This window comes from Lampetra fluviatilis, chromosome 2 (assembly GCF_964198595.1).
Source record: "Lampetra fluviatilis chromosome 2, kcLamFluv1.1, whole genome shotgun sequence".
Classification (NCBI taxonomy): Eukaryota; Metazoa; Chordata; class Hyperoartia; order Petromyzontiformes; family Petromyzontidae; genus Lampetra; species Lampetra fluviatilis.
In genome coordinates, this window is record NC_136276.1 from 2023977 (window position 1) to 2042942 (window position 18966).

General features: G+C 52.1%; 1 protein-coding gene across 2 annotated transcripts; it reads right to left on the minus strand.

The window, feature by feature from the left end:
• Window positions 1–210: 210 nt before the first annotated feature.
• DDX23 (DEAD-box helicase 23) lies at window positions 211–16892 on the minus strand. 2 transcript variants are annotated; one of them, XM_078866679.1, is made up of 16 exons: window positions 16157–16892; window positions 13990–14082; window positions 13160–13265; window positions 12674–12739; window positions 12070–12208; window positions 10430–10563; window positions 9536–9648; window positions 8709–8852; window positions 7492–7717; window positions 7160–7305; window positions 6302–6479; window positions 5782–6024; window positions 5171–5322; window positions 4001–4109; window positions 2870–3044; window positions 211–2550 (listed from the first exon to the last, which is right to left on the minus strand). In XM_078866679.1, exons 1-16 carry the CDS (start codon window positions 16345–16347, stop codon window positions 2327–2329), a joined length of 2439 nt encoding a protein of 812 aa, XP_078722805.1. In that variant the 5' UTR covers window positions 16348–16892; the 3' UTR covers window positions 211–2326. The 2 variants fall into 2 exon arrangements, with proteins under 2 accessions (XP_078722805.1, XP_078722804.1); XM_078866678.1 differs by having other exon boundaries at window positions 13990–14085.
• Between the last annotated feature and the right edge of the window lie 2074 nt (window positions 16893–18966).

The window sequence follows — 18966 nt, forward strand, 5'->3', positions numbered from 1 at the left end:
GCGCTCTGCGTTTTCAAAACATCAAGATTGAAAACTCATTTCTTTATAACTACATTTAGTTTAGTTTGCCATCCATCCCCCGCACCTCCGATTAGCACGGTTGGCTAGGTACGGTGCGAAAGTAGTTCAACATACATATCTAAACCCATGAGTAATCAGACTACTTTTCCATTCACCATCCAAAAAACAGCCACCGTCATCGTCGGAGTCTTTTTATTGGTGTAATATTGTTTCACAGGCTGCACTACATCAAGGAACAATGCAACTCGAGCATAACACCCCACTGAATTGTGGGTACTGGGCCACACCGAATGTTTTTGTCACGCAAAGTAACCCTATTTTAGAAGGATGTGAACTCATCATTACTTGGGCGTGCACTCTTTGCACACACGAACACGCGTCGCTCGCACATCACGGAAACTCGGCGACACAGAGCTCACCAAATGCACCCAAGCCCGAGACACACTCGTGCAATTTTTTTTTCCATTATAAAAAGAAACGTTTTACAACTCTTGCCTGTAGAACTTCTTTCACACCGCACGTAGCCAACCATGCCAATTGGAGGTGGCGCGGAGGGAAGGATAACAAACTAAAACACACAAACTCTTGAGGTTTCATTAACCAGAGCCAACACAATGGGGGCCAGCAAAAGTAAATAAACGATGGTCTCTCAACTACATTCAGGAGCTCCAAGCCACTCTCACATTCGAGTCCAAGCAAGCAGAGCTTTTTGGGGTCTTGGGTAGTTGCAGTTTCAGGAGAGTTTAGGAATATCATAAAACACACAAAAAGTGTCCACTCCTTGCATGAAAGTCCATGTTTATCCTTGCAAGGTACCACACATCTTCCAGGGATTTGGTGTTCCAGATTTACTTACCAGTTAATTTGAAGCCACGTAAATCAATCGTGTTAAAGTTGGCGACGTTCCACAACTCCTCAAACGTATGTACGTTCAACTCCTCTCTCACCGTACTTTGCCAACCGTGCTATCGTTATCGGCAAACACGAGACTTGGGGGTGAAACCGGGGTGGCATGTTCTCGTCGTACCTTGCACCACATTGGGATCGGGTCAAACTCGAGGGTCGATTTCTACCGGCTATTCCCCATCACTTCGGAGCCCTAAAGTGTGACCAGGCCTTGGCGGCCACGAGCTCCCCAGGAGGCACCGAGGTCTCGAGTTTTTGCGGACAGAAGCGAGTTTCTTAGCTGCGCACCAGGTAGAGCCGCAAGCAGCCCCAATGACAAAACCCCGAATCCTTTAAACTCGCAGACGATCTCAAGTGGCCTGCAACGGATATATTTTCCAAATTATGAGACCCACTTTTTACCCCCTAGAATTGAAAACTAATTTTTGTTGTGCATCTTATAATCCGATGGGTGTGTGTGTGTGTCCCCGTCCATATTTCTCTAACTTGCGCCAAGACACTGGACACAAGATTTTTGGTGCGTCTTACTTTCCCAAGCGAGTCTTATCGGCCAGAGAATGCAGCGTATACCGTTTGCAACTCATTACGAACGGCACAGTCGCAATCACCATTGACCCCAGTTCTGATGCACGCTCATCCCTTGCGCGTGCACACGCTCCGTTGCCTACACGTGCACGCACGTTGCTGCCACCTGCCTGCACGCGAAGCCTGGGTTTAAAACACAGCTTGCTGGACGTCGCAAAAAACAAAGTCTCTCTCGCATATCAGACGAGCGGCAGAACGCGGTAGGCAAAACACCCCCTTGGGACGCAAACGCAAAGGAAGACGGCGACACGCGGTGCTTCGTTTGCACGCGCCGTCGAATTAAGCCCGGGTGAAGGATTCGGAGCAGCGGGCAGCACGCGCGGACCAGCAACTTGTTTCTCTGGGTGGGAGCTAAATGCTGAGCATGCCGGCTCTGTGGGCAGGTGACCAATGTTCAAAACACATTCATGACAAAAACGCGAAAATCACACGATATAAAAAATCACAACGAAGGGAATTTCGGAGAAAATAAATCTTCGAAACTTTGTAAAAAGTTGGAGAGACCACATTTGCCGTTTGCAAGTCAACACGACAAGCTGGCGACGTGCGGCGCACGCGTGCACACTCCTCCGCTTCACATCCCCCGACAAATCCCATCTGCGCCCCCCCACCACCGCCGCCCACTCGAGTCCGCTACCAGCACGCAGCAAATTCCTGCTTCCACGATGCACTTCCCGCCTTCTGGCCGGACCGCGACGCGCTTCCTCACGCTCCGACAACCGCGGGTATCGACCGTGGTGGCGGCGATGGGGGCGGCTGGGCCGGCACCGGCGCGCGCGGGGGGTGGGAGAGGGAGCCGGACGCCCGACGGCGATCACGCGAAGATGGTCTCCTCGCGGCGCTTCTTGGTGAGGATGGTGCCGGGCTTGTGCTGGGCATCGGGGTGGTTGGCGAGCTCGGGGGGGCACTGCGACACGGGGCTGCCCAGCATGGCCTGCTTGAGGTCGTAGAAGACGGCCGCGTCCTCCTTGGTCAGGAAGGTGACGGACACGCCGCTCTTGCCCGCGCGACCCGTGCGGCCGATGCGGTGAGTGTAGTCTGCGCGAGGGCACCGGGGGGGCGGGGGGGGGGGACGAACAAAGACGGAAGGGCAGAAACATCGGGGCATGGAGTGAAATAAGGAGCGCAGATATACGCAAGGACAAAGGGGCAAGGGGATATGGTGGCACACGGATACAGAGGTAGAGAGAGATACGTGGACAGTGGGAAATGGCAACACGGGGACACAGGAATGCAGAGATGTGAAAACACAGAAACAGAGATATGATGACACGCGGCCACAGGGACGGAGAAACACCAGGACACGAAAACGTGGGGGACACGTGGATGGTGAGGCAAGAGAACGCAAGGCACTCACCCTCGATGTTCTTGGCCATGTCGTAGTTGAGAACCATGGAGACGTCGTGGATGTCGATACCTCTGCCGGCCACGTCGGTGGCCACCAGGATGTCCTTGGCGCCGGCCTTCAGGTTTGAGAGCGCAAACTCTCTCTGCTCCTGGCCCTTGCCTCCGTGCAACGTGCACGCGTTGAACTGAGGGGCGCACGCGACAAGAGCGTAGGCGGAGCGTCGTCAGGGTGAGTGTGTGCGACGCGAAGCCAATGACGGTCGTGCGGTGCGGTTAGTCTTCTTCGACTACAATTTCACATTCAGGTGGCTCAAGGCCAGATAGCCGCGTCAGGAGCAGCCGAGTGTATCGCCGTGATGTCTCCTTCGTGTTTGTCGATAGGGGCCATTACGTCGTAATACGTTGCGGTGCAGTTGCCGTTCATCGCTTTAAAATCGACGCTGCGATTGTACCCCACATGCGTACGACAACCATTAACGCTGCGGTGTGGCACCGACCGTGACGATACCACGCGCAGTCTGCTTCACGGCGGACGTTAAACAATGCGCGACGTCATTCTCAAATAGTAGGCCGCTGAGTGCCGGCGTCATTGTCAAAATTTGTCAAGAATAAAAATTGGCCACAAATTTCTCGAGAGGAATATACATAGCAATTATCGCCCCCCTCCTGAGAAAACTTGACAGGATCATCCCGCATGAGACATGAGACTTGTTGATTAATATATGAGGAATAAATTGTTTCTGCCTCCTGTCACAACTTGAGATTGTTTTGCAGCAACTTCGTTTAATCAGTCAAATGTGTACTCCACTAGATCAGCCTGCAGGCTGATCAGAGGAACCATTCACACCACAGGCACACACACCGCGCACGCCACCCATACCACACACACGCACCGCGCACACCACCCATACCACACACACACACCGCGCACGCCACCCATACCACACACACGCACCGCGCACGCCACCCATACCCCACACACACACCGCGCACGCCACCCATACCACACACACACACCGCGCACGCCACCCATACCACACACACACACCGCGCACACCACCCATACCACACACACACGACACGCCACACCGCACCACACGCCTAACACACAGTCGTCCCCGCCGTAACGCCGCCCACTCACCCCCATCTTCTCGAGGGACTTGGCGAGCACGTCGCAGCCCTTCTTCTGGTTCACGAAGATGATGATGGGCGGCTCGAATCCTCGCGACAGCAGCTCCAGCAGCTTCTTGCTGCACGGCGCAGACACGGGCGGTGGCGGCGGCAAGGGCGCCCGTGGCGCGTTAGCGACACGCGCAAAATTCGACGCGCGACCCGACTGGAACTTCACCAACTGCCGTGGTTGGCGAGTGCAGCGGCATTTTGGGCCATTTGCGCGGTGATCAAATTGGCGTCGTTTTCCCCGAGGGTTGGGATAGTACAGGGTGATCCATTCATAGATATCCCACTGATTTATGATCTCCCCCCCCCCCCCGCAACCTCATTCTCAACCACCGCCGATTGAATAAGGTGAAAGTGATGGCTCCGTTATCTTACAGGTTTAACGAGCGTATATCCCTGTCGTGAGTGGAATGAGATGAGAAAGGGAGAGATCTGTGGAGGCTTTGAAATAAAATATTATTTTCCATATCTCGTCTACATATTGTTTCAGTGGGGTATCTTCAAATGGATCACCATTTTCTTTGGGTCATGTTGGGTACTATATTAGCCTATTACGTTTACCAGGAGCCTGTTGCATAACACAACCCCGAGTTGAACTGTACACGTGGTTTGTAAATCAATGCAAAATTAAAGGGGCAAACACGACAAAAACCTATCGGCAACACACAACGGTAACCAACGATTGACACAATGTGGGCAGCAGAGGGCAGCACAAACATTTTTTTTTTTAACCGCGTTACGCTCCCACGTCTATGCTCCCGGGCCTTCACCAGCCCCGCACCAACCGGCGGGTGTGAAAAGTACGGTCAAATAAACCCAACGACGCCCGTTGTGGGGGAGGGCCCTCAACCAGCAGTGGATTTACAGAGATGGACGTATTATTGATTAAATGCACCAGAGCACAAAGGGGATGCAACTGCTGAGGAAAATACGGAACGGTATTGTTTAAGGAATCTCGGTGATTTGGCCAATTTTTGTGAAAATCCCAGTGGCTACCGGGTCGCCATGAACCTCCACAACACAACGCCCCTCCATCGCCGCCTCCCACAGCACCGTGCCGAGGACCCCTCATCCCCCACGGAGGAAGGCACGCGCGCCGGGGGCGGGCACGCGTGTGTGCGTGAGTACGTACCGCTTCTCGGACTCGCCCATGATGAAGACGCGCTGCTCCACGCGCTCGATGGGCTTGCCCACGGAGCCGATGTAGACGACGGCCGGGCGGCGCAGGTAGCTCCGCGCCAGCCGCTCCACGGCGGCCGGCATCGTGGCCGTGAACATGACCGTCTGCGGAGAGACGCACACGGAGGAGGGGAGGAGAGAGACGCACGCGCACGGAGGAGGGGAGAGAGACGCACGCGCACGCAGGCGTCACGCACAGAGTGGGGCACACACCCCGAGGAGAGATGCGTCAACAGTCGCCCACAATAAGAATATTCAGACTGGAGGAATCCGATGAGCTATAAAGCTCTTTTCACATGGACACCAACAAGCAAGAGAGATGAGCAGATAGCAACACGTAGATACGTGCACAGACACGAACGGAGACACGACAGGAGTCATGCAGAGAGAGGGCACACCGAGGAGAGACGCAGACAGTCGACCTTCACGTGGACACGAGGAGAGATGCGCGCAGATCGTCACGAGCAGATACGCGCACAGACAACGAACGGAGGAGACACGACGGGTAGTCACACGCACAGACGGACGAGCGTGGAGGTTCGGGGGGGGTGGGGAGTTCAGCACCTGGCGGTACTTGTGTCGGCCGGACTCGAAGTTGGCCGTCATCTTGTCGGGGTCCTCGGCGTCGTCGGTGTCGGGCTTCTGGTTGGAGACGGGCATGTGCTCGAGGATGCGCTGCACGTCGGGCTCGAAGCCCATGTCGATCATGCGGTCCGCCTCGTCCAGCACCACGTAGGTGCAGCGGCTCAGCACCAGGTAGCGGTTCTCCAGCACGTCGATCAGACGGCCCGGGGTCGCGATCACGATCTGACGTGGGGGGCGAAGGTCACGGGTGAGTTACACGCACACGCGCACGCCGTTATTTACAGGTTGGTTTATAAGTAGGATGAGGTTAAGAGTAAAGTACGTGGTGCAGGTTTCAGACGACGGGTGCGAGTGTAGGCGACGAGGGCTAGGGTTGGCGGGAGTCCTACGGTCGGCTCACCTTTTTTTCCGTTGTTTGTTGTCCGGCCCCCGCACCTCCGATTAGCATGGTCGGCTACGTACGGTGCGAAAGGAGTTCAACATACACACATATACATACCTCACAGCCCATACGCAGGCGGAAGCCCTGGTCCTCACGGGAGATGCCTCCGATTACGGCCACAGTGCGGATGCCGAGCGGTTTGCCGAACTTGATGGTCTCCTCCTCGATCTGCTGCGCCAGCTCACGCGTGGGCGCCAGGATCACGGCGTACGGCCCTTGGTCTGTATCCTCTATGCTGCTCGCACATGCACACACACACATAAACATGCACACATATGTATATACACAAAAACAAAGATCCCCCGTATAGCCTTAACAGACTGTTGGGCCAAGTGCTGTTAGCGAGGAGCACCTCTGAAGGCCGGCACGGCACACGAGGGGGTGGCCGTTGTCTCCCGAGTGGCGATGTTTCTACACTGCACTAGGCACTCATTTGAGGCGACATAGGGAAGGCCCAGAAAAGGTTAAGATAATTTACAATGTAACACAATTTCTGTTCCTGGATACTAAGTGTTATTTTTTTTATTGATTATACCTAAAAAGTAGATAAAATGGCTATTATTCCCCACAAATTTTGCTTTTGTGACCAGGACTTTATGTGAACGAAAGACACAAATGCACACGTTTTCTAATTGAAAATAGGTAAATTTTTAAATATCACTGTCCTGGTCACAAAAGCAATGTTTGTGGGGAACAATAGCCATTTTCTGTACTTTTGAGGCATAAGCCAGAAAATAACACTTAGTACCCAGGAACAAAAAATCATTTGTTTTGTTACACTGTGTCATCGTCACTGGTGTTGGCCGTGAGTGAGAATTTAACTTGTATCGCCGGGTTTGTAGCGCAGCGTGCTAACCACGACACTACCGCTCTCCCCCTTGCTTCCCACACATGCACACGCATGCACGCGCATACCGGTCGATCTTGGGCAGCGTGGTGATCCATACAAGCAGCGGGATGAGGAAGGCTGCCGTCTTGCCACTGCCAGTCTCGGCGATGCCGATGATGTCGCGGTTCTGCAGGCCGATGGGGATGGCTTGCCGCTGGATGGGTGTTGGGTCCTGTGCGGAGTGGTGGGGGGGGGAGAGACGGGAGTTGATGGACGCGAGGTGCCCGCAACCGAAGCTAAAACTATCCACCACTCAATTCCGTCTCAATTTTCGCGGCAGGGCGGCACGCATAGGCATCTGCGGGGGGGGAAGCGACGGCAAGGCAGAGGCGGAGGGGAGGGGCGGGTCACCACGCACCTTGTATCCACACTTCTCGATGACCTCCCTGATGTGCGAGGGCAGGATGGACTCCTTCCACAGGCGGATGGGGTTGGGGATCTTGCCGCCCTTGGTGGTGATGTTGTAGTCCTCGCGGAAGATGCGCCAGTCTCGTTCGCACATCTCCTCCAGCTTCTTCTGCGACCAGTGCCGGTCATCCCAGCGCTGCTTTGCCTCCTTCTTGCGCTCCTTCTTCAAGCGCACCCTGCTCACAGCAGGGGGGGGGTGGGGGACACGCACGCACACACGTAGACGTCAAGGCACAAACCTCGGCACGTGCGGACAAGCACTGGCTGTGGGAAGCACTCCCGTGGCGCTGACAGAGTGAAGTCCTCAGGTCAATAACTCTGCTGGCAGCACGAGTGAGCAGCATTGGACCCACGTCTATGAGTCATGGAAAGTCCCACTAATCCTGGTTCTATGAGCTTCTAGGGGTCTACGCCTCCAGGTTTTATTTTGACTTGAAACTTTCGTGACCGCAGGAATTCATATTCTCTTTGGTTCTTTCGGTAAAGTCACGTAGATAGAAAAACAAAAAAGTCAATAAAAATATCACGACGTTTCGATCGCAACACAAGCGGTCGTCATCAGGCAAAGGAGTCAGCCTCTAAAGACAAACTGTTCACAAAGGTTTGGGGATGGGCGTAGCCCAAGGGTATCAGCAGCACCAGGAGCATGGACGGTGCACGAATGCCAATGCAGCAGCAATGCCAATGCAGCAGCAATGCCAATGTATCAGCAGTGGCAATACAGCAAAGGGCCACCAAGAAATCCCTGCACCCCGCTCCACACACCACACTGCTGACGGTGGCGGTTGAATGACAAGAGTAATGGTTATATTAGTGACAGTGCAAACGCATCTCAAGCTATGGACCTGCCCCTGGTTTAATAAGTAATGAGGGATCTACTCCCCTTGCTACCAAGTAGTAATGGTTTCACTCCTCCTGGTTATAGGAATAACGACAGAGATATGAATCCTGATTGTACGAGTAGCGACAGATTAATCTTGGTTCTACGACGAGGTATCGATAGAGCAACTGCTGCTGGTTCTACGAGCAATCGGGAACTTACTAATCCTGCGTCTCACGCGTAAAATCAGACCCACGAGTGGTTCTTCGAGTGAGGACTCCACTGCGCGTGGTTCTGCGAGTAGCCCACAGCGGGTTCTACGTGAGCGAGTGCCGTGCGTGACCCACTCCTCCTGGTCCTTCTCCTCCTGCGTGCGCCGCCTCTCCAGCAGGTCCCCGTAGAACTTGGACTGCTCCTTCTTCTGCTGCTTGAGGTCGATGCCGGCCACGTAGCCGCGCCCGTACAGCTGCACGCTGTGCCGCTCCTTGTATCTGCGCTCGGCGCACGGCACGGTGGGGGGGGGGCGCAGAGGGGTCGCGAGTGTGGGCACGGGTGGGAAACCTTCGCCTGCCGGCGGGGCCACACACACACACAAAGACACACCGCAACTCGCAATTCGCCGTTGAACCCAGTACTCGTGCGAAAAGTGACGTGCGTTTCAAGCAAGCATGAAGAGGCCCTCGGGGTAAAAGTGACCGAGAGAGCTAAGATGAGAAGTACAGTGTTGCCAGGATGACAAGATTTCCCCCCAGTACCCCATTAGTGCAGCTAAGACGCTTGCAGTGACGAATTAATATAACTTTTTCATTGTTTCAATTTGGTAGGTCTGACAGCGTCTAGAAGTCTCAACACATTTACATTTCTAGCCACGTCTCTACATCAACTCATTTCCATGTTTGTCTCCACACATCTACTCATCTCAGCCTGTCACTGCCAGTTTTCTCCACATCTCACATCTATGCCAAGATAATCTCCGACTCTCTGTCCATGTGTTGTCTCCTCCATCCTGCCCACCATGCGGCTGTGTGCGTGCATGCAGTTGTGCGCGCACGCCGTTGTTTAAGAGCGTGCGTTTGTGTGCATGCCGTGGATTGCGAGCACGTGGTTGTGTATATGAGCATGCGGTTGTGTCTGCTGTGGTTGTGGTGTGATTGCGTGTGTGCGAGCACCGCACATGGGGTTGTGATCGACCGACGTGTCCTCGCCCGCGTCCCAGTCGAACACGAACTTGCGGTCATTCAGACGGCGCACGCGACGGCGCTTCTTGGGCTGGCCCAGATACCGGTCCTGCGGAGGCAGCGGAGGCAGGAGTAAGAGACGAGCACGAGGAGATTGGCAAGGCCAGCGAACGGAGAATAAATACACTGCCAAGAGACTCCGTCACAAGGGAACCCTTTCGTTTTGTTTATTTCCCTCATCTATATTTTAATTGGAGGCCAGTGGCGGCACGGAGGTTCGCATATTGCAGCAAGAAAGCGGTTTTATGATTGCGATTCTCCACACTGGCTAATCTGTGGCTATGTCATCTGTCTGTACGCCTAGATGTCCATCTTCTTGTCTGCAAGTCCACGTATCTGCATGCCTGCGTGTAAATGTCTGTGTGGGGAGCGGTAGTGTAGCGGTTAGTGCTACGCTACGCTACCAACTGAGCGGCCCGAGATCGATTCCTGCTCACGGCCAACACCGGTGACTATTGTCTGACCTGGACCTGGGCCTACCCTAGGTCGACTCAGCCTCGTATGAGTACCTGGTGCGGTGTGTAAACATCGCCACGGTGGAGACAAAGGCAGTCGAGCATGGTGCTGGCCACCCACCCCCTCGTGTGTTGTGCCGGCCTTGAAAGGTGCTCGCTAACAGCACTTGTCCCTACAGTTTGTTGAAGAGTACTCGGGGGGGATCTGTGTTGTTTGTCGTCGTTACAAGCTGTCAGTGTTTGCCGAGTTCTTCGTGCCACCTACCCCTCTGTATACGTCTGTTTGAGGGTGCATCTGTCTAGCGGTCCGCCCTTCACGGGGCATATCCGCGCCAGAGTCGTCGGTCGGCCGACGCGTCTACGTGTGTTGCGCACCTTGATGGCCTGCATCTCCTTCTCGCGGTCCTTCTCCTCGCGGATCTTGGTGCGGTCGTCCTCGTTGAGGCTGGTCTCCGTCTCTCGCTCGCGCCGCTCCCGCCGCTCCCGCCGGTCACGCTCGTACGGGTCCTCTGTGCGCGCGCACAAACGCGCATCGTTCAGCGACACGACGATTATTCTAAACGAAGCATCGTCTGTTTACGTGCTAGCATAACAGTTGTCCCGAGGTCTGTTTAATCTATTCTATTTATCTTGGAGGAATCTGATGAGCTGTAAAGCTCTTTTTTCACAGAAGCCCAGTACGGGTGGGTGAGAAAGTTACAACAACAAAACAATACAATAAATATTTAAATTGTAAGATGATTAGTCAAAAAATGAACCGTCAACAGATATGAGCGCAGCACAATGCTCGCTTGAGTGAAGGCCGAGTGAGATGAAAGCCTTACGGAGCCTGAAGACTCTTTTTCAGGAGGGTCCTGCGATAGTTTTTGCAGGAGGAGGCAATATTTCCAAGCGTGATTCCTACTGAATAGTTTACAGGTAATGTCTCAGCACTGGGATGTTTGACGATTACCAATGGCATCGCATTTTTTGTTTGCGATAGGAGGAAACCGGAGAATCTGGAGAAACCCGTGCAGAAGAGGGAGAGAGAGATCGTACAAACTCCACGCAGAAAGGCACCCAAGTCGGAAATCGAACCCACACACTTCTTGCTGTGCAGCACGAGTGTTACCAATGCACCACCATAATGATTGATAAAGTTTACCTCCGCGCACACGACAAGCTCAGCCGCGGCAATGTAACCAAGGTAAATACAGCTCCAAAAAGTATCGCCGTGGCCAAGCAGAATCGGTTAACGGGGAACAGCACTGGCACGTGAATGGTGCATCAGACTGTTCTGCTTTAACGCATTTTGTTTTCATAACGCCAATTGGATATAACGCGATGAATATATTAGCGAACATGTGTTTTATAACGTGAATGCAAATTGGCTATAACGCGATCAAGTGAAAAAAACGTCGCTCGAGTAGGAATAAGCGGTTGTACGGCTGCCTCGGCATTGCATCGCACAAGGTGAGATGCTACTGGATGCTTCAAGATGCTACCCACGCGCCTAAGTGTTTGTTCATCCTGCGTACGCATCTCACGCATTATTGCGGACCGTGCTTTACCATGTATTCTCTATTACGCGATTTCTCCACAACGCGGCGTTCTTCAGGAACGCGACTACTACCACGTTCTAGAACAGATTGTCTGTTAAAATACAAAGCAGATTGAAGATAGGGACAGTATGGGAACCTCATTTGCCAGTAAAAATATGATAATTGGTTCTTTACCCTTCTATCTGGCAACAAAACTGACACCTTTTTACAAGGTGTCAGTGCACATTATCAGAGTTATGTTCTTTTGTTTGTATTATGACTGCAGGTATTGCGGTCTATGCAAACATGACTCCTTGTAAAAAGGTGTCAGTTTTGTTGCCAGATAGAAGGGTAAAGAACCAATTATGATAGGGACAGTGTTCGGGCTACTGTGTTGCCACGGCACATTTTTCCCCGGGCGGCGGTGTGCTCTACGCTCGCTCGCCACGGGCCGTGCGGAGCGAGAGGGGCGTGTGCCCGCGCGCCCTCACGCACCCATCATCTTCTTGCCCTCCTCCTGGAAGACCATCCTCTTCTTGCGCTCCTCATCCATGGCGCGCCGCTGCTCCTCCACCTGCTGCGAGCGCCGGCGCAGGGCCTCCGCCTCGCGCTCCACCTTCGTCAGGAACTTGGGCTGGCGGGGGAACGAGCGGGGACGGGCGCAGGGCGGGTGAGAAGGTTGGGCGGGGGGGGGTCGGGTCTCACGCCGATTTACATCTCGCATCGCCCGCACCTCCGATTAGCACGGTTGGCTACGTACAGTGCGGACGTTCAATATACATACATCTTCATAATCAACGTTTTTGGGTTTAGATCGCGTTATTTATAAATGTGTCGTAACCCTCCACCACCCGACACGGCCAATCAATAAAAAGTGTCACGTTGACAAAAGACAAATAGTTCACTGCTTTAGCCCACTGGTGTGTTGATGCGTGAAACCACAACATTTACAATTTTTGAGTACATTTATAAATAATGCGATCTAAACCCAAAAACGTTGATTATGAATAATATTGGTCGCGAAAGCCTACGTGTTAAACTGATACATACATCTCATCATCTCAACACATTTTATTTGTGAATAAATTGCTCATGGTACCTTCTGCTCAGCCTCCTGCTCGGCTTTCTTGCGCGCAATCATTTCCTCCAGAGATAGCGGCTGGAACTGTGAAGGAATAAAAAACAAAATAAAGCAAGGTACGTACATCTCACTCCAACATCATCATCAGCAGCACCATTATGATCATCAGCAGCAGCAGCAGATGTTACTGAAACACCTATTGCAAAAAGATATTGTTGCCAAATAAAAAAAATATGATTCACTAATAATGGATATTTTTAAAAGCATAAGAGCGCCAGATGAAGGTTAGAGTGGTATCTACGATTGTGATGCACTTCCCAATGTTACTGACGTGTGCTAAATTTTACATTTTAACTTTTGTATTTAGAGGTTTGGAAAGAAACGTGTCAAAGTCGAGTAGATTGAGGACTTGTTAACTTGAGTCGGAAAAAGAGCTTCATAGCTCATCGGATTCCTCCAGTATTAAGTCTGATTCTGCTTCCCGCCACAAAGTACTCCACCCACCTTTGCCTTCTTGCCATCCTCCTCCTCCTCTTCATCCTCCTCGTCCTTCTCTTTTTTCAGTCTGGATCTATCTTTATCTTTCGTCACCTTTTTCGGTGACCTCGACCTGCACCGCAAAACACACAGAAACCAGAGCTCATTTTTTGAGTTTAAAATCCGAGCGGTGATGTGCCCCGCCACACACTGGCTTCAACTCCCGAATGTCTAAGCACATATTTACGTTTACGAGCATAAGGTTTTTTCCGTGTGGAATCACAAGCACGCTTGTGATCCAGCATTCGGTGGGTCACGCAGATCTCTGAAACCCCCCAGGAGATGGTGGTACAGCGAGGAGACTTGCGAAGGCTGTCTGTGTGGATGTTTTGGGTGTTATCCCCTCGTATGTGTTGCGAGCATTCTCCGGATGCTCCAGTTTCCTCTCATACTTGAAAGAACAATATATAATTGGCCACATTCCATTGCAGGGCCCTCCTGAAAAAAAAATATTGTGACTTTACGTCAGCTTTTCTGTAAAAATTTAAGTTATTATGATCATTAACCAGCCATTGTGGCTCAGCGAACGAGCGAGCGGCTCGCAATCGGAACGTTGTGGGTTAAAAACCGGTCGGGGGTTGACTTGGCCGATCATCCATTTGAGATAGATACAATTAGTACCACTTTGTGGGAAAGTCAACAGCGGTATTCCTGCGGATAGATTCGCCCCCACCAGAGAATTGTGGAATTCCCACCACCGGCCCAGGGCTGTAAACAGGAGATGAGCACCAACCTCAATGCTCACCGGAGCAGGAAATGAACTTTGACTCGTATTGATGATCATCCTAAATACCCACCTGGAGCGTTTCTTGTCCTTGTCCTTCTTCAAGTCGTCTTTGTCTTTGTCCTTCTTGTCTCTCTCCTTGTCTCTCACATCCCTTTCACGTCTCCTGCTGGAGGCAGAGACAGCAGCAGCAGTCACGACTCCGCACGTCACACGGACTGGCAGCCGCCACGTTTACGCACGCGGAAGGGGGTTGAGCAGAATCCACCAAGGAGATGCAGAATCCTTCTCGGAAGTGAACTACCAGTGATCTACCCGAGTTAGGTAACTATTCACATGCCAATTTAAAAACTGTTCATTGGGAACCATTTTACAATTGTAATTATTTTTCTTGGTTCTTTCGGTAAAGTCACGTAGAAGGGGAATAATAAAATAATAAAATTAAAACATAATAAAATACAATTCTCACGACGTTTCGGCCACAACGCAAGCAGCCGTCCTCAGGTGAAGAACAGGGCTGTCGGAAAGACAGCGTCTGAATGAACACCACCAAGCGTCGTGAGAATTGTATTTTATTATGTTTTATTTTTATTATTTCGCTTCTACGTGACTTTACGAAAGAACCAAGAAGATGAATCCCTGCAGTCACGAAAGCTTTAAATCGAAATTTAATTGTAATTCTTATTAGGCTCCACGGTGTATCTGTGTACTATCCAGTCGATCTCTCTGGGCTACGTGCTACGAGGAAAGGAAATTGCCTAGAACGTCACCAATTACATAGTTTTTTTTATTTAAAGGCCACACGGTGCTTTGGACGAATGTTTGTTTATTTTTTTATGTAACTCCGGTCCGAATTAGAGGCATACATCAATGAGCCGGAGAGGACGATGCGGTTTGTTGGAAGCACTTTGCGGAGACAAAGCGTGCTCGGCTTAACGTAGCAGTGACATCGCGAGAGTGCTATAATGTCACACAGGTAACACTGAGAACAGTGGATTGAAACTGAGATTTCTCTCGTAGCTTGGCGATGCTTAGAAGATGATGAGAGAGATCTGGGGTTTGGGATGCGTTTTCTTTCAATGATTGCAGTGGGGTTTCACAGGCAGTCACAGCATCAGTTTCCTCCACCGGACAAGCACGTGGAATTTGTACCGCTCCTCGGAGGAATAGCTTTTTAAATTGTACGGTGCTCGTGATGTTCGTGGCGTGTTTGATGTTTGTGGGGGTGTGTAATATGATGTCAGTTTGTGGTGTGTGTGTGGCATGTGGTGTGTGTGGGGTGTGCAATTTTTTACTGTGAGTTTGCTGTGATTTGAGTTTGTAGTATGTGTGATGTTTTGTGGTAAGTTTTAATTTGTTGTTATGTGAATGTGCTTGCGGTATTTGTGATGTAAGCGATGTTGGTGATGTGTATTAACGTGATGTTTGTGGTGTGAGTTTGTTGTGATGTAAGCGATGTTGGTGATGTGTGTTGACGTGTGATGTTTGTTGCGAGTTCGTTGTGATGTAAGCGATGTTGGTGATGTATTAACGTGTGATGTTTGTGGTGGGTTTGTTGTGATGTAAGCGATGTTGGTGATGTGTGTTGACGTGTGATGTTTGTTGTGAGTTCGATGTGATGTAAGCGATGTTGGTGGCTGTGTATGCGTGATGTCAACCCATGGCACCTGGGTCTGCTCCGTGACCTCCTGCCAGCGGGCTTTCCGACACTGCACGTGACCTCAACGCGCACCTAGCCTGGCACAAGCGTCGTGGTGCCTTCCCCGCCACCTCGTGGCGAATGGCGCTTGTTGTTGTGTTGGTTGTTGGGTAGGTGATGGGGGGGGGTAGGTGTCCAGTCGGCCCCCGTGGTCCCCACCACCACCACTTAGACCACCACCACCACCTAGACCACCACCACCACCACCTAGACCACCACCACCACCTAGACCACCACCACCACCTAGACCACCACCACCACCTAGACCACCACCACCACCTAGACCACCACCACCACCTAGACCACCACCACCACCTAGACCACCACCAGCACCTAGACCACCACCACCACCTAGACCACCACCACCACCGAGACCACCACCACCACCGAGACCACCACCACCACCGAGACCACCACCACCACCTAGACCACCACCACCACCTAGACCACCACCACCACCTAGACCACCACCACCACCTAGACCACCACCACCACCTAGACCACCACCACCACCTAGACCACCACCACCACGTCTCCTCACCTCTCACGCTCCTTGCTGGCGGGGGACCCCGAGCGCGGTCTGCGGTCCCGGGAAGAGCGGCGCCGGTCCCGCGGGGGGCTCGGCCGCTTCCTCTCCGCACCTCCACCGCCGCCACCACCTCCACCTCCGCGCTCCTTGGACGAGGGCCGCTTGGCCGCTCGGCCTCGCTCCCTCTCGGCAGCCTCCTCCATGTGGCCGCCGCCTGCCTCAGCTCCTCACAGACTCCACCGCCGGCTGCCTGCTCCACCCTCGGCGCTGTGTCTGCCCCCCTCCACCCCTCACTCGATGCTGCTGCTGATGATGTTGTTGATGTTGTTGTTTGTGATCTCACTTTCTTACCAACCCCTGGGTTGGTGCGCGGTGAGGCTGACGGGGTCAGAGGTGGTGGTGGTGGCGAGGTTGGTGGTGGGAACGAGCTGGTCGGTGATAATGAAGGTTGTGGTAGGAATGAGGCTGCGGTGACGGGAAGTGGAAATGAGATGAAGATGATGATGGTGGTGGTGGTGAAGATGATGATGATGGTGGCGATGGCGATGTTGATGAAGCGGTAATGGACGGAGGCGAGCCCTCAGAGGGCGTAGATGACGTATGAGAGGAAGACGAGAGCGCACAACGCGAAGAACATCAGCATCACCACGTCCAGCATCGTCTCCGAGGGGGGCGACGAGGTGCGGTGAGGAGGGGGAGACGATGTCGGGAGAGAAACGTGGTTGCCGCGCTCACGAATCGGCGGGTCGATTCCGGATGTTCGCACTAGAAATCGATTCCTACGTTAATCTCGCGCGTGATTTACATCTGCGCGCGCGAATGACGCCGATTTTCTTACTGACGTTGAAGCGCGCAGGACGTGGAGGTCTTGGCGGCAGAGTTTGGGCGATTCAAAATGTGACGGCAAAGTAGAATTTGTCTCGTGCGTCGGCTAATTCGTGTTTGCTCGCGACGATTCGACGATTCACGCAGTTGCGATTCTCGCACGTCGATTCCCGCCGTTAGATAAATCGACGGAGTCGATTACCGGAGGAGGCTCTCTGAGAAGAATCGATTCTATCGGTAGGTGACGATTTAGTTTGGTGAATCGATCGATTCGTTTGCCCAATTTCTAGAGCGTTCGAACCGCCGAATCGATTCGTCAAGTGGAATGGAAAATGGAGAAATAATTCTGATTCTTTAGAGTCTTGCATGTAGGATGTTGTATGTGCGTGTGTGTTGCATGTGCATGTATGTTGTATGGGGCCGTCCATAAATGACGTCACGCACCTGGTAAGGGGGTCAGACATTTGTGACGATGTGTGACGATGGGGGAGGTTTGAGAAATGTGACGTCACATCAAAATGCGCAACTTTAAATAAATATAGACAACACGTTCTACTTAATTAAATAGACGTTTTAATACATGTTTTCTCCTACAACATCAGAGTGCAGCGGCACATTAAATACGCACTACAATGACAATAGTTTAAAGCGATTTGAAGCATTTCTGGGGGGGGGGGGGCAGAGCTTTGTGACGTCATATTTGAGGGGGGGGGGGGTCTGACTGATGGTTTACGATCCTCGTTCGAGACCAGCCAAGGGGCTGTGGTTCATTTCGTGGCAAGCGCTTTAAAGTGCGCAATGAGTTGCGACGTCATGTCTTCGTTTCAATTCAAGTCGATGAATCGAACCCTCCGCAATATGAAATCGATTTCACAACATGCAACGACGCATCACCAGGGTCATCACCAGGGTACCCCCCCCAAAACAAAGCAATCGATTATAATTGATAATTATCGAAGCCAATGAAGTCTACCGACTGCACCATGCCGGGCACGCGCCGCGTGACGTCACGAGACGCGGGGTCGGAGAGAGGCATGACGTCACCCCCGTGTAAAGTGGCGTCACAATTGATAAAATGTACGCGCTATGAAGGAGGACCATTGCCCAAAACGTCGCCTATTATATGTTTCCTTTTAAGGCTGCAGCGTTATTGATATGTGAATGCTTAGTTTGGCTATTGATCAGTATTATATAATTACACTACCACCTCTCTACCCCCACACACAATTAACACGCTAATTATACGTAATTATACGTATAATTTATATTTTAAAGTAATCATACAAAGCGCCTCATCGAAATAAAATAAAAACCTACACCCACAAGTATCAACAAAGTCTAAAATAAATACAGTAAAAAAAACGACTCTAACAATGACAACCAGAATGAGAATAATCTTCAATTCGACTGCAGGGGGAATCCGATGAGCTATGAAGCTCTGGGCGGGTCAGCGAGTTCATCGATAAAGTCATAAACTACGATCGCCAAGAGCACAATCAACGGATCAATAATAAATCGGCGATCCCGGTTAGCGAGTGCTGTGTGGCCTCGATGTGCCAGTTGCCCGAGAGCTCATTCCCAGCCACGTGATGCGGGCAGCAGAGGGCAGCACGGCAACATCTGGACTGCTGCACTGCTACGCTCCTGCTGCCAGCCAGCCAGCCAGGCCGCAATGAACCGGCGTGGTGAAGTATGGCAGTCCTCTCCTTTGCAAACACCCCCCCCCCCCCTCCATCATCATCGTGCTGCTGTCAAACCCCAATGGGTTCAAATGCGTGGCAGCCCTCACATTGCTGATGTCTTATTGGCGAAAGTGGCCCCCCCTCTGAAACTTAGTGAAGAACACTGAAGTATGGTAACCCCCCCCCCATGCACCTGGAACCCGCAGGGCGTAGGGAGGCCCTCATCCAGCAGTGGATTGACAGAAGGAATGAGCAGGAAATGAGTGAATGAACTGGACCCTGAAGCTCTGTACTCACAACTGCAGTCTGACTCTA